Source organism: Chiloscyllium plagiosum, unplaced genomic scaffold (assembly GCF_037043375.1).
Source record: "Chiloscyllium plagiosum isolate Xiang-an unplaced genomic scaffold, Cpla_swu_hap1 HiC_scaffold_5, whole genome shotgun sequence".
Classification (NCBI taxonomy): Eukaryota; Metazoa; Chordata; class Chondrichthyes; order Orectolobiformes; family Hemiscylliidae; genus Chiloscyllium; species Chiloscyllium plagiosum.
In genome coordinates, this window is record NW_028270143.1 from 87340217 (window position 1) to 87354492 (window position 14276).

A 14276-nucleotide genomic window follows, 5' to 3' on the forward strand; every position below is an offset into this window, starting at 1 on the left:
CATTCATTTTATAAAAATCTTGTTAACTAACAGATGGCCAGTTGATGTGCTTGCATGTGAAGCAAATGATTTCTGGAATCGTGCAAAATTTGAGAAAACTAAATTTCTGATCTTGGGGTTTGGGAAAGCAGTTTTCGCCATGAATGTTGTCTTTACAAATCCAATATTGGCTTCCTGTCTCATCAGTGCACCTATAATAACTAAGACTAATTAATCAATTTGACAGGGGACTCCAATACTTGAATGAAACAGAATTATAGGTGTCAGCTTTAATTACTGACATGACATTTGGAAACTAATCTGACTAGTAATTGTTCCATCAGTTCTTACCAGTGAAATGACCATGTGGCTTCTGAGTTCATAGAATTGTCACATACAAATTCAATTAAGAGTGTGAATCAAATGAAGATCCAACTGTAGAGGGTGCTCATTAGGATTGGCTTCTAGGGGCAGTAAAGCAATTTAATTTTCAGGGATATTAGGCAGGCAGAGAAAATTGAACTGAATTCTTTTCTGCTGACAGCTCGAGAACCAGGAGATGCTCAGAGCAATGTTCAAGAAAGCGGAGTCTGAAATCAACAGCAGAGTTATTGAAGCAATGAAGAGAACAGAGGATCCACTACAGCGACAGCGTATAATGGTGGAAGAAGAGAGACAGAAGTACTTGGTTGATGAGGAGAAAATAGTACAGCAACTATGGTACGTCAGCCATTTATAATTGCATTGTGTTTTAGGATGTTCCCTCGTTTTGTTTTAAACTTTGTTTTTAAATTATTTGCACCCTATCCTGTGTTGTTTTGGAGATGTGGGAGTTGGTGTCTCTTGTTTCAAATTTGAAATTATACTTTTGATTTAAATTCATGAATGCCTAAATTTCCTTAGAAGGAATATGTTATTGCTGTAATGGAATTGAGATTGAAGTGACAAGTGACAGTGAATAACTACCTAATCTTGTGGAGCTCAAACTAGGCAAAAGGGGAAAAGATGATGTTCCGGTCCTGTTCAATATCTGGTCTGTGCCTCATTAGCTGATTTGATAATGGGATAGGAATATGGATGCCTTGACTGGTCTTATTGTCCTGGATTAAGTTGAAGAACATCTGGGCTCTGCTTCAATTTCAGATGGGAATAGAAAAAAAGAGGCTTGTGTTTATTTGGCAGTTTTCATGACCACTGAATACTTGCAGCAGTTTACAGCCAACAATGAACTTTTGAAGTGTATTCACTTATGTAAGAAACAACAGCTAATTTGCACAGTGATCTCCCACAAATAAAAGCCTAATGCTGACAGCTAATATATCTTTGTGATGCTTGTTAAGGAATAAATATTCACCAAGGCATCAGGGATTAGTCCTCCACTAATTGTGGAAGTAGTTGTATGAAGTAGTTCAATGGGATCTTTTATATCAACCCAGGAAAGCAGATACAGTCTTGGTTTAGTGTTTCATCCAAAAAGACAGCATCTCCAACAGCAGAATTGCGAGTCTCGTGATACTTAGAGTTTGACTTTAAGCCAATCTCCAAGATTCTGGATTTAGTTTTTTAGTTTTGTGGTTGATGTTTCATTGTTGAGGTAGCAATCAGAAAACGGAGGAGGCCTATCCTAGTCTGAATCAAGAAAGAAAAGAAAATGTGGCAGTTGGTGGGGGAGCTGGGAGATTGAAACTGAAACTCCCTAGTTAACATAAAGTTTGAGTAACATATTTGACATCAAAGAAAATTATTACTTTTCTTCAGATCATTGGCTTCAAGTAGTTGTGACCTTTTTGTATTGCCTTCTTTTGAAGTTGTTCAAAATTAAACAAGCCACATGCATTGTTTTTGCAGGAATTTAGTGATCTTAATCTTAGTCAAAGCCAGAATTTTGTTGCTGAAAATAACATAATTTCACATATACTGAGCACAGTTGGATTTGGTGAAAATACTGAAAGTTAAACCATTTGCATGTATGCTTCCTTGTATCTTGAAATAGGATGCAAATTTTCCTGTTATAACACAATGGCTTCACTGTTCTTCTCAAGCGCTATTTGTAGTTATAAAAACTGCAGGGCTGCCTTTAACAATGGAATATTACAGTGATAGTTTTATAGCCATATTATCTGGTGTATTATTTACAAATCTAACCAGGGTGTTTGGTGCTAATTGAATGGATCAAAAGATTGAATGACTGATCTATTTGGCGAGATCTTTCTGGAAAGATGTAACTCTGGGCGTGATCCAAGTCAGTGGGGGAGATGAGGACAAAAGTGGACCTTGGATGAAGATGTTAAATTGGAGGAAGGCCAACTATAACTAAATTGCACAAGAATTGGAGAATGTGGATTGGGAGCAGCTGTTTGAGGGTAAATCCACATCTGCCATGTGGGTCTTTTAAAGACCAGTTGATTAGAGTGCACGGTAAGAATGTTCCTGTGAAAATGAAGGACTGGTGTGAGAGAATTCAGGAACCTTGGATGACACGGAAAATTTATCAGCTTAGTCAAAAAAAACCTACCTAAGGTCTAGACAACTAAAGACAGACCAAGTCCTTGAATATAGAGAAGGTCGGAAGGAGCTCAAATGGGGAATTAAGAGGGTGAATTTCCTTGGCAGGCAGGGTTAAGGAGATTCCCAAGGCATTTTATACACTTATTTAGGAGCAAGAGGGTAGCTCGGGAAAGAGTAGGCCCACTCTGGGATAAAGGAGAGAGGTTGTATATGGAGCCAGAGGAAATAGGTGAGATCCTTAATGAATGTGTTACATCTCTGTATTTATCAAAGAGAGAGACATGAGGAATACGGAGGTCAGGAAAAGGTGTGAATACTTGGGCTGGTGGTCATAACCAAAAGAGGAAATGTTGGGTGTCATGAAAGTATTAAGGTAGACAGGTCCCTAGGGCCAGAAGGGATTATTCCAGGATACTGTGGGAGGCAAGGGAGGAAACCGCTAGGGCCTTAACAGATATCTTTGCACCCACTTTGGCCTCAGGCAAGATTCCATAGGACTGGACAGTGGCCAGAGAATGACTTGTTAGTGATAGGCAGCATGGGTTTGTGTGGGGAAGGTCATGTATCATCAACTTGATTGAATGTTTTGAGGTGGTGACAAGAATGATTTGAAGGAAGGACTGTGGCTATTGTCTGCATGGAGTTTAGTAAGACATTTTAATAAGGTACCTCATGGTAGGTTTGAACAAATGGTAGAGTCGCATGGATTCAGGGTTCAGATGAAGGGCTTTTGCCCGAAACATAGATTTTCCTGCTTCTCGGATGCTGCATGACCTGCTGTGCTTTTCCAGCACCACTCTGATCTAGATGAAGGGTTTTTGCCTGAAACGTCAATTTTCCTGCTCCTCTGATGCTACCTGACCTGCTGTGCTTTTCCAGCATCACTCTGATCCAAACTCTGGTTTCCAGCATCTGCAGTCCTCTCTTTTGCTGAGTTACGTTACAGCCAAATGAAACTTTAATTAGGCCACGTTTGAAATACTGTGTGCAGTTCTGGTCACCACACTACCAGAAGTACATAGATGCTTTAGAGACGGCACAGTTTACCAGGGTGTTGCCTGGTAACTTTGGTTATGGCTGGAGAGCTTTAGTTATGAGTAGAGGCTGGTTAAATTTGGGTTGTTTTCCATGGAAAGATGGAGGCTGAGGGGCGACCTGATAGTGGTCTACAGAATTATGAGAGGCATAGGTACATTGGATAGTCAGAGGCTTTTTCCTAAGGTCTGAAGGTTATTTACCAAACAACACAGGTTCAAATTAAGAGGGGTAAATGTTTTCACACAGAAGCTTGTGGGTGCTTGGAATGTACTGCAAATGAAGGTGGTGGCAGCAGGTACGTTAGCAACATGTCTTGATAGACACCTGAACGGGAGACGAACAACTGGATAGATACCACGTATTGGCAAAAATAGTGGGTTTAAATAAGGATTAGGAATCAGTACAGGCTTGGTGGGCCAAAGGGCCTGTTCCTGTGCTGAATTGTATTGTATGAATTAGACTTGTTTTTATGTGATTTAAGTTTTAAATCTTTTGCCCACAAAGCTGCTAACAATGCAAACAGTGCCAAAGTAATATAATCGAGTTCATCTCTTCGCTTTATTTTTCATTAAATTCTAGGTATAACTCGGTGCTGTTAAAAACCATTGAAAGTCAGTTTCAAAAAAGGAAATATGGAGTTTTAGTAACTCTTTTTTTAAGCATGATAACTTTGAGAAGATGATTTGCAGCAGTGGCATTGGTCTTTACCCATCTACATTTCTTCTATTTCATCGGACAAATAATCTTATACTACTCACATCAACTAAAGCTATTTATGCAAGTGCTTCTAATTGAAGTGCATGCAAAAAAAAACATTCTGTGTAAATGTTAGACTTGAACAAAGACAGACTTGTGAAGCTCCAAACATCAATTAACCTTGATTCATTTGTTGCATTTAAGCATTTCCATGGTTGCTAAATCTTGATTTTTTTATTAAATGACATACTACTGTGACGTGTGAAGATCTCTCCAAGTTTTGAATTCAGTTATCAATCAAAATGTCTGCCTTTTCCTGGGGGGTGGGGATAATGAGACAGAATCAGCTGGTCAGCATCAGCAGCAGGCGTCATTGTGGGTGATGGAATGCAAAGAAAAAAGTGCCTTCAGTAGCAGTTTTTAATTATTTATTATTTAGAACTTGTATAACATTGAATCTCTATTGCTTGTTCAGATTATCTTTTGCATGTTGATCTATTTTTTCTAGCGATCGTGGGATTTCCTGTTGGTAATCCATGTGCCTACTGGGTCACATATAATATGCTCTGTTTATTTGGAGGCTTAAAATGCCTGTTCAGTCGTGCTCAAAGCACGTATTTTGTTGCTTTTGAGTTTTGAATATAACTGAATTGTCTATCTCCCATTCTGGTCACATTCTACTTTTTGTTACTAACATTATTCCGCCAGTCTCGCAAAGAAACCACGTTGGGAAGACACTGATCAATATAATCAATATTATCAATGTGTTGACCAAGCTACTGTATTGGAATTGACCAGATATGAAAGTATACTTGGGCCTCACCTTTGCAAAACCATAGTTATTTAAAAGCTGGGGCTCAGTGATCCCATGCCACATCTGAAATGGCAAAAAGAAATCAAAAGTCTGGTCATCAAACAGGAATCTGATTTCATTTGTATCTTCAGCATACATTCCATAGGTTTGTTTTGAATAAAAATGTAATGCTGGAAATACTCAGCAGGTATCAGCATCCTTGGAAACAGAATTTGTATTACTGTTTGTTGTTGATGGCACTTAACAAAAACTTAAATGTTAGAGATGAATAGATTTCTAAAATAACTTTGTTTTTATCCACAATTTTTGCTCTGTTCTGCTCCTTATCCATTTAATTGTATCTGCTAATTATTTATTAATAGTATTTAGTTGTTTACAGGTTGCAGACATTAATGCGGGATTAACTAATGCTCCTAAATATAGGAATAAACAAATTAGTTATTGGGTTTGGTAGTGGATGTTTATATAGTGTTACTCTGTTTATTAAAAAAAAATTCACTTAGTTCTCATTCAATCCTGCACCACCTGATTTTCTGGTTTAGAATATGGCAGAAGAGAGCCCTGCCTAATGGCAAATGAAAATGCTAAAGTCAGTGTAAAATGTCTGGACGTGATTACTGTCCAATATTCTCCAAGTCTGTATGATAAGTCCAGTGGAGAAATGAAGTATGTATGAAACATGGATTACCTCTCTACAAATGATGAAAGGTTATTGGACTCGATGTTATATCAGATTTGGCAACATCTATGGAGAGAAAAAGAATTTCTTCAGCATCCATGTTTTTTATTTATTCATTACAACTTTGACATTGTCACTTTGATCAGAAATTGGAAATAAAGTACTTTTGAGGCGGATGCCTGTCAAGTGAATAATTAAGATCAGGGCCGCCTTTGAGGGTTTACGGACAAAATCTACAAGAATGATTTGTTAAATGAGAATGAGGCATGATCAGTATTTGATAGATTTTGAAAACATGGCCATTCCACGGAAGAACATATAATGAGCATCAAATTGAATTTTGTTTATTTTTTAAATTCAATTTGAGATCCATGACTTGGTACTGGCATTTCTCAGGAAAGGAGAGCTTGTTGGAATAGATATCATTAAAAAAATACTCCTGGAGAAATAATTATTCACTTCAGTCTTCATGGAACAAAGAGATACTTTGCAGTGACACAAGAAAGGAAGACTCACTAGTTACCAGCTTTTAAAATTGCCAGCTACTTAATGATGCAAAAAATCATGGACAGAGATAGACAGAATGAGAAGGAAAGCAACTTCAGCTCATCGGCTGTTGCAGCAGAAAGAGAAGCTGGAACAAAAATAAAAGTGAAATAAATCCCAGGAATGCCCATAATTCTGAGGAAGTGGCTGAAGATAATGATGAATCTGGTCAAATTGTTCTAGTCATAATGAGTTTAGTCTTGTGGTGAATATTATTTGTGAACTACTTTAACTGTGCAGCACTGGATAATGCTTGTACATTAACAGTATGTGGGACAAATTAATTGCAATGCTGATGTTGATTCATTTATGTTGTAAAGATCACTGTAAAGTTAAGTAATATAAAAGTACTATTTGCTCTGGTATTCCTGATAGCAGCACACTTTTCTAAAAAGCATTGTAATTTCATGTAATATACAGTATTTGGTGTTAGCCATTTTATAAGTAACAACATAGTCTCTTCTGAGTTAAGTTGAATATTGATAAAGGCACAATGAAAAGATTTACAAGAATGTTGCCAGGGCTGGAGGGTTTGAGCTATAACAAAAGTATAGGGAGAGGTTGAATAGGCTGGAGCTGTTTTCCCTGGAGCGTCGGAGGATGAGGGGTGACTTTAAAAGTTTATAAAATCATGAGGGGCATAGATAGGGGAGTCCAAAACTAGAGGGCATAGCTTTAAGGTGAGAGGGGCAAAGATTTAAAAGGGACCTAAGGGGTAACATTTTCATACAAAGGGTGGTGCATGTATGGAATGAGCTGCCAGAGGAAGTGGTGGAGGCTGGTACAATTATAGCATTTAAGAGGCATCTGGTTGGGTGTATAAAAAGGAAGTGTTTAGAGAGACATGGGCCAAATGCTGGAAAATGGGATTAGATTAATTTAGGATATCTGGTTGGTGTGGACAAATTGGACCAAAGGGTCTGTTTCCATACTGTACATCTCTGACTCTATGACTTGATATGGAGCATGATGAGGCATTTATTTTTGGAACAGTCAGCTAAAGTTGCTTGCTTTCTCATTCAGTGTATCTCTGTTCATAATATTTTTGTCATCATTAAGTAGCTAGGCATTTTTAAAAGCTCGTTATTATTGAATCTTCCTTTCTTGTGTTACTGCAATCTTTGTTCCCTGAAGACTGAAGTGAATAATTATTTTACTAGGAATATATCTTTTTAATGATATCTATTCCAACAAGCTTCCTTTTCTGTCAATTTCTATTTCTATTATCCTCAGTTTTTTCCATAATTCCAAGAGAATTAGAAAAAAACAATTTTCCTTGACTGATGATGAAAGCTTACTTAATATCTCACTTTCAAAAGTTAAATAACCCGGTAGAAAATGCAGGTGTGATGCATTAAGATTGTATGAGGTTAATGAGATTTTTTTTTTAGAAATGTGAAATCTGTATAAAACAAGTAGTATCAAAACCCAGTGCAGTGTACTTTGTAAGTGGTCCAATGACATATTACCTCAATGAGGTATTTACAATGGGTGGAAAGTTGTTGTACAAAAATGGGGATATTTTCATCCTGCATCTGATAGACTAAATATGGTCATCAGGTCCATCTTCAGTACGGAGGCAGTGAGGTCTGCAGATGCTGGAGATCAGTTGAGTGTATTGCTGGAAAAGCATCTTCAGTAATGCAAAGCAAAAATAAAATGATTATTACAAACAAAATCTTAGCCTGGGGTGCTGGTGCAATTTCTGACTAATAACTGTGAGAAATTAGCCCATGGTGAAAATATGAACATTGTGGTCATGAACAGCACAGCTGAAAGTCATTTCATGATGGTCTTTGAAAGGAATCATGTCAATTATCAATTCATTTCATTGATAGCAACAAGGTCACAGTAAAGTTTTAGAACCGAACTAGCATTCGAAGTCTTCATAACCATGAAGCTTAGAATGCCTTCAACAAACTTGAGGTTAAACTGAGAGGCGAAACAAAGGGAGTTAGTCTGATGTTTATTTTTAGTTACTGGATAAAGCTCTGTTTCATCAATGAATTTGTGCTGACAAAGTATTTACAGATTGGACTTAAAAGGCTAGTTATTAGGTGGTTTGAACAGTGACTGAATGATGCAGATTTTAGTAGCTTCTCCCACTGTTGAAAATGTAAATTTAAAAATCTTTTCAGCCCCTTGACCATGTGTTCTTGGGGATGCAAGTAAATGAACATAGGTGCATTTCTGTATGGCATTTTGGAGTGAAGTTGTTGTAAAACTTGACAAAGGCAACAGATGCAGAAGGAAATTAATTGAAACATAACAAATGGGTCTGTGGTCTCAATAATGGGTTATTTTTCAGTGAAATGCATTGCCCTTAAACAAAAGGTCATGTCTAACTAACACAAGATCCTACTTTTGTTTTAACTGGTATCATGAAGTAAAGTTTCAGGCATCTGCCTGGTGCATGCTGAAGATTACTTATTGGCTGGTTCTGTGGAATTTGAAAAATGTCATCTTAGATTAAAACAGAATTTAAGTTTTGAAGTTAGGCTTTTGTGTTTTTAAATTTGTAGCTTTATATAGTTAATCAGATGTGGAAAATTGTTATAACATTGTTTGTAACAGTATTAACCCATTTAGTTATTCAAGATCATCATGGAAATATGTTGTTGCATTTAAGGAAAAGAGAACAATTGCACACTTTCACCAATTCAACTAGGTGTGAATTTGTTGACCAGACCAATTGCAAGTTTGATGTGTTGGCATTAAATAAGATGAAATCCTCTAAAGTAGAGAATATTTTCGGGGTAAACAAGCATTAAAAAGGTGGTATCTACAGAAATGTGTCATTACCTTCCTGCCCCTGGAAGTCTCAAAAAACATGCATCTAATCATTTTTAATGATACATCATATGCTTCCTGTTGCATATTATAGTGCAGCTGGTTACACAATATTTTGGATGGGAGTGAGAACGCAAAATGCTATCCTTAACTTAAAAAGCTAGGAAAATAAAGAGACTGTTAAAAGTACTTTAGTGAATAAAATACTGGCACTTGTGGAGACAGTGGTGAGAGGAGATAGATCTATTTTAGGTGAGATGCCACACACTGGATGCACTGAGTGCATACATTGTGGCATAAAAGACTCCCAATGAAATATGGACATGAGAAAAAGGTGATAGATTGACTGCTGGCTTGAAACAAATGCTTTAGTGAAATGAAATCTCGTCTTCATTTAAATGGATGGCTGCAGTTTCAGTTACTGTACAATTTGCAAAAGAAACACAGCAAGTTGCTGGGCATTTAAGAAGACACATGTCTCCCAGTGCAATGCTTGCAAAGAATGAACGGAAGATCTTTTCTTTTGTTTTGAAATTTTGGTTGTGCACTTGGAAGGAGATCATTTAACGCAAGTCCATATATCTCTCCATTGAGTAGTCTCTTTAAAACTACACTCCTACCTGATATCTATAGCCTTGCACATACTCTTCCTGCAAGTGCACATCCAACTTTCTTGGAATCACTTATTATTCTACCTTTTCATGGGAGATCAGGGTTCAATTTTAAAAATTTACACTTGTTTGTTTTTGCATCTCAAATTTTATGATCTTTTGTATGGATCTCTTTTCTAAATGATGTCTGTCTTTTGCTTCTTCTTGTAAGTATCCCTCAATCGGTTTTTCCTGTAGTCTACACCTTTCAATTACCATTACTTTGTCCTTAATAATTGCATCATTTTTGCTTTGTCTTTCTATCTTTGTATCTATTTTGTCTAACTTAATGACTTGCCTTTGTATCAATTGGTACTTTTTAAAAATTTCCAGAAACACATTTCCCATTCCACTTTCTATGTTCTCCTGGAATGTCTAACAATCCTCCTTCTCTTCTATCCAAATGCAAATTATTTTGCTGCAAATTCCAATGTTGTACTCCCTAAGCCCTAGTGTAATCACTAATTTATTTCAAAAAAACTGACCCAAGACTATGTGAATTCCAATCTTTTCCCAATCTGAACCGGATGAAAGGGGAGACAGACAGATAGCACTGTCAACAAAAGCTCTTCACTATACCAAAAATCTCACTGACTGACAACAGTGGGTTTTGGGTAGGAGTTGACAGCAACTCTTGTAATTTTAGAAAATTTGATGCAAAGACAACAATAAATCAATGCAAAAGCTAAACATAACCATCTTTCTAGGAATAGAATGAGCATATTAGAAATCAGGTGAGTCAATTTTTAGTTGTATACAGACGGTTGACATTAACTGTGGTTTCACATATTTAGCCAGTAGCAACACACTGAAACTGGTGAGTTAGGGTAGGAATTTTTGTAAGGGTCTACCTCTCCTTGATGTAAATGCTTAAAGTGTTTATAAAGATTAGCTTCCATTCTATCCTTCACCACCAGGCTTTGGAGATTAGAAAGGTTGCCCATGTATGAGAGCTCAATTTTACAGAAAGCTGCTGTGTAAAGCCCATTGTTTGTTTGTCTATTTCGGAAACAATGAAAATGACTTCAGGTTGTGGGATGTGCCAGGATGTGTTGAAAATTTCAAAATGCTGCACACTCAAGCATTTGATGGGTGGTGCAGTATTTCCTTCTGTGGCTAATACACAGGAGGTTCGGCAGACTTCCCAGACTTTGTTCTCTGTGTTGCCAATTGGTTTTGTTCCATCTTGCTTTGAAGTGAGCTACTAAGATTGAAGTTTACATCATCAGTCAGTCTCTCCCTTTCTGTATTTGTTGAGTCATGCAGTCCTGGCTGGCTTGTTTTCTTTTTAATGCTGAGCACCTGAGAAACCATAATTATGTGGTATGCACTCCATTGATCTGATCCTTCACTCTTACAACCTCTGCTTTAGTTCTTGTACAAGTTTCTTAATGAAGGTACAACTCAATTTCTTCACATCTTTTTTTTCCTTTCCACATGTGTTAATGGGATTTCCCTTAATTTTCCTCCCGCCATTCTCTCATTTACTAAAAACTTCCTGCTCTGGTCTATTTATGTCATTGGCGAAGTTCACCCAAGCAACCATTCTTTCACAAGAACCGTAGACTGTTCTGGCACGCTATTGCACTACGGTAGGCTCCACTCTATGCAATCCTATACTTAATCTCCTCCCCCCCCCCCCCCCCCCCACCCAGCACCCCCAACCCACTCCAAACACTATCGACACCACTTCCCCATTCATACCCCACCCCAAACCAGTATTAATAAGCACACATAAATGCCAAATGCACTCCAGCAGGTATCACTCTAAAATTCAGGAGCATAAATTCTGCATCTGTGGCACTGATACCAGTTGGAGAACTCAGTAGCTGTTTCACATGTGGTTTGCTAATTCACTGAAAATTATATCCTCAACCAAAGTCCTTCCTAATCTATTTCAGCATCGTGTTGGAAAATGGATTTACAGTGTTTGATTGAAGTGAGGGTTTGAAAATCCATATGAGTTCACTAACTTCTGTTCTGAATTTATAATTTCCAAACTGGCGGTGTCATTTTCTCATTCTGGCAAACTTTTTTTTTATTGCAATTCATGGTGAGCTGGCTTCCATGACCAATGCCATCTATTCTCATTCAATTCTTCATTCTTTGACTCATTGCACCAGTGCTCTGCGATGCCTATATCTCAGAATTGTGTGGCACGAGAGATGGAAGTGCTTGCAGAGGATCGGACTTTGTGATGTTCATGTTGCTGGGATCACATCCAACATCCCAGCTCCGCAGCACTTGAAACACTGCAAGCCAGGAATTGCCCCACATGCTATGGTCCTGTACTGTTATCCCCAAGGAAATGGCACAGAGAAGTTGGTTCCTCAACTCAGCAACACAGACCTAGAGGTGCTGATGCTGCTTCTCCTACTGGTTGTTGAAAAAGACCATGCTACCAGACTTAGCTAGTCTGGATCAAGATGGCAGCCTAGGTCAGGGCAGCTTCCTGCAGAGAGGAAGTCAAAGAACTTCAGTCCTCTGCAACAGTAAGTGCTGCCAGCTTCTCGTCAGGCGCCCACTCACTCTAACTTTACCACTGCCCACTCATCTCACCAAGACTCACGGACAATACTCTCACTATTGTATGCATCACCTCTGCTTAATGGCCCTTGCACACCTCACTTTCCCAATTAATAAATTGTTCCTGGCCTCTGCACTTCCTACTCAATCAGTGGAGACTTTTCACTATCTCTTGTGCTCATCAGCACCACTAACTGCTCTTCCATCCATTGCATCTCCTTGCAGGAAAAAAGTGTTTTCATTGCCTTACACCCCAACTGATGTCTCCACAGCACCAGGATCGATTGCACCTGACCTGCAGGACTGACTGTAGCTGAACTCTAGACTGGAGTTTAATGAGGGCTTGATTGACTGTGATGGTACCCCTTATCTGACGGACTAGTTGCACCTTGACTGCACCAAGGACTGATCATTGACTTTCAGACGTGGCCAGCTGTTTGAAACACATGCTGTGCTTTTGCCAAGTGAGTTGCTGGCAAGTACTGTAAATGTGAAATTGATATTGCAACAACCCTACCGCTGCATATCCTTTTCCTTTTGACTGTTCAGAATTCCAAATTGTACTAAGTTGCCTGCCTTTCCGTTTGTACTAAAAATTAATACAAAGACATAGAAGCTGGTAGTTTCCAAAAAACACTAATCTGATGCAGTCAGTATGGTTACAATGAGATGCACATGTGAGCAAAGCAACCTGGCAGAAGGATGTAAATTGTAAGTGTCCTGGTGCTCCAAAGTGAAGCCCTGTTGGGCTAGTGTAGTGCAAAGGTCAGTCTGAAAGCAGCCATGAAAATGTGGTGAGGTTGATGGTTTGACAATGCTGACTTGCAGGTATGAGGGCTGGAAGAGGATGGGGCATCCGTGCAACATGCAGGAAAGTGATGGAGAAGGTGAAGTTCTCTGAAAGTCCAGAGAAACACATGGTGAGCTACTGCCATCAGGTAGCCAGTCCAGCTGCCATGTAGGGAGATAGTGAAGTCTAGTTTCTTACGGAAGAGGAGAATTGGGAGCTGCAGAGAAATAAGTGACTTCAGCTAATTGGTTTGCAAGTGCATGAAATTTACTCCATTCAGTGATTTTTATAAAAATTGTAATAAAACCTTTTTTTTCCTCAACATCTTAACCTAACTGCAATTAGTGTCTCAGTTTTATTTAGCTCAAGAAACAAAAGAATGTAAAATGCTTTTATACTTTTACCATGTCTCATAAATTAAATGTATAAATAGTGGCTTGCAATTTGGGAGTATTTAGAAGGGAACTCAGTGGAGCCAGGAAAGTTGAACTTAGAAGACCAGTGGGAGCCATGGCTGCTCAGCATCATGTGACTAGGCTCAGCCTTTTACCCTGTTTTTACTTGATAGAAGATGTTAACACTATTCTGACTTTTGCAACCACTTGCGCATTCCAGTGTCAATGACGGGATGGCTGAATGCTTTTGATGTAAAAAGCTTTCTCAGTTAAGAGAACAGCTGGAATCTGCACATAAACATATGCTGGCAATTAGGTAACAGATCCAAGAGACGTGGGATTTGGGGGTTGAAAACATTTTGAATTGGACATCGGTGAGGCATGCAGCAGATGAGCACTCAAATGGAGGACATTAGTGGGAGTATTAGTTGAAAAGTGTTCTTGAGGGAAAAGGAGGAACCAGAAATGCAAAAGGCATATCCAAAGATGATTCAACAATTGAGCAAAAAATACAACTAAATTGAAGTGATTCTAGCCTTTTCTCAAAAATATCTCTCCTGTTGTTTGCTTTTAAGCAGCTGGATTGGAAGATAAAATGAGTACTTTTGGAAGTCTAAATTTAAAAGCTTTAACATCCTCAGGCATTTTATTCGAAGAATTATGATTTTACCCATTTTACCCAGTAGGCTAGTCGCATCTTGTGCCGACCTATATGTAGTCTATTCCCTCCCACAGTCCAAACTTATTCAGTTGGACATACTTTATTCCAGCTTAACTTGGTGCTGTTCTCTGGCCAGGCCACCATGATCTTAATATCCTCACCCAGTAAGTACTAATAGTGATCAATTAATTTAGAAAAGAATAG

At 38.3% G+C, this 14276-nt stretch overlaps 1 protein-coding gene across 13 annotated transcripts in view; it reads left to right on the forward strand.

Moving 5' to 3' along the window:
• The window catches only part of LOC122550039 (sickle tail protein), a 720789-nt gene that overhangs the window by 641295 nt on the left and 65218 nt on the right, over nucleotides 1–14276 (forward strand). For all 13 annotated transcript variants that reach the window (XM_043690462.2, XM_087987428.1, XM_087987424.1 and 10 more), the window contains one exon: nucleotides 524–699. In XM_043690462.2, coding sequence (XP_043546397.2) covers nucleotides 524–699 — 176 coding nt within the window. The remainder of the gene's footprint in view (nucleotides 1–523; nucleotides 700–14276) is intronic.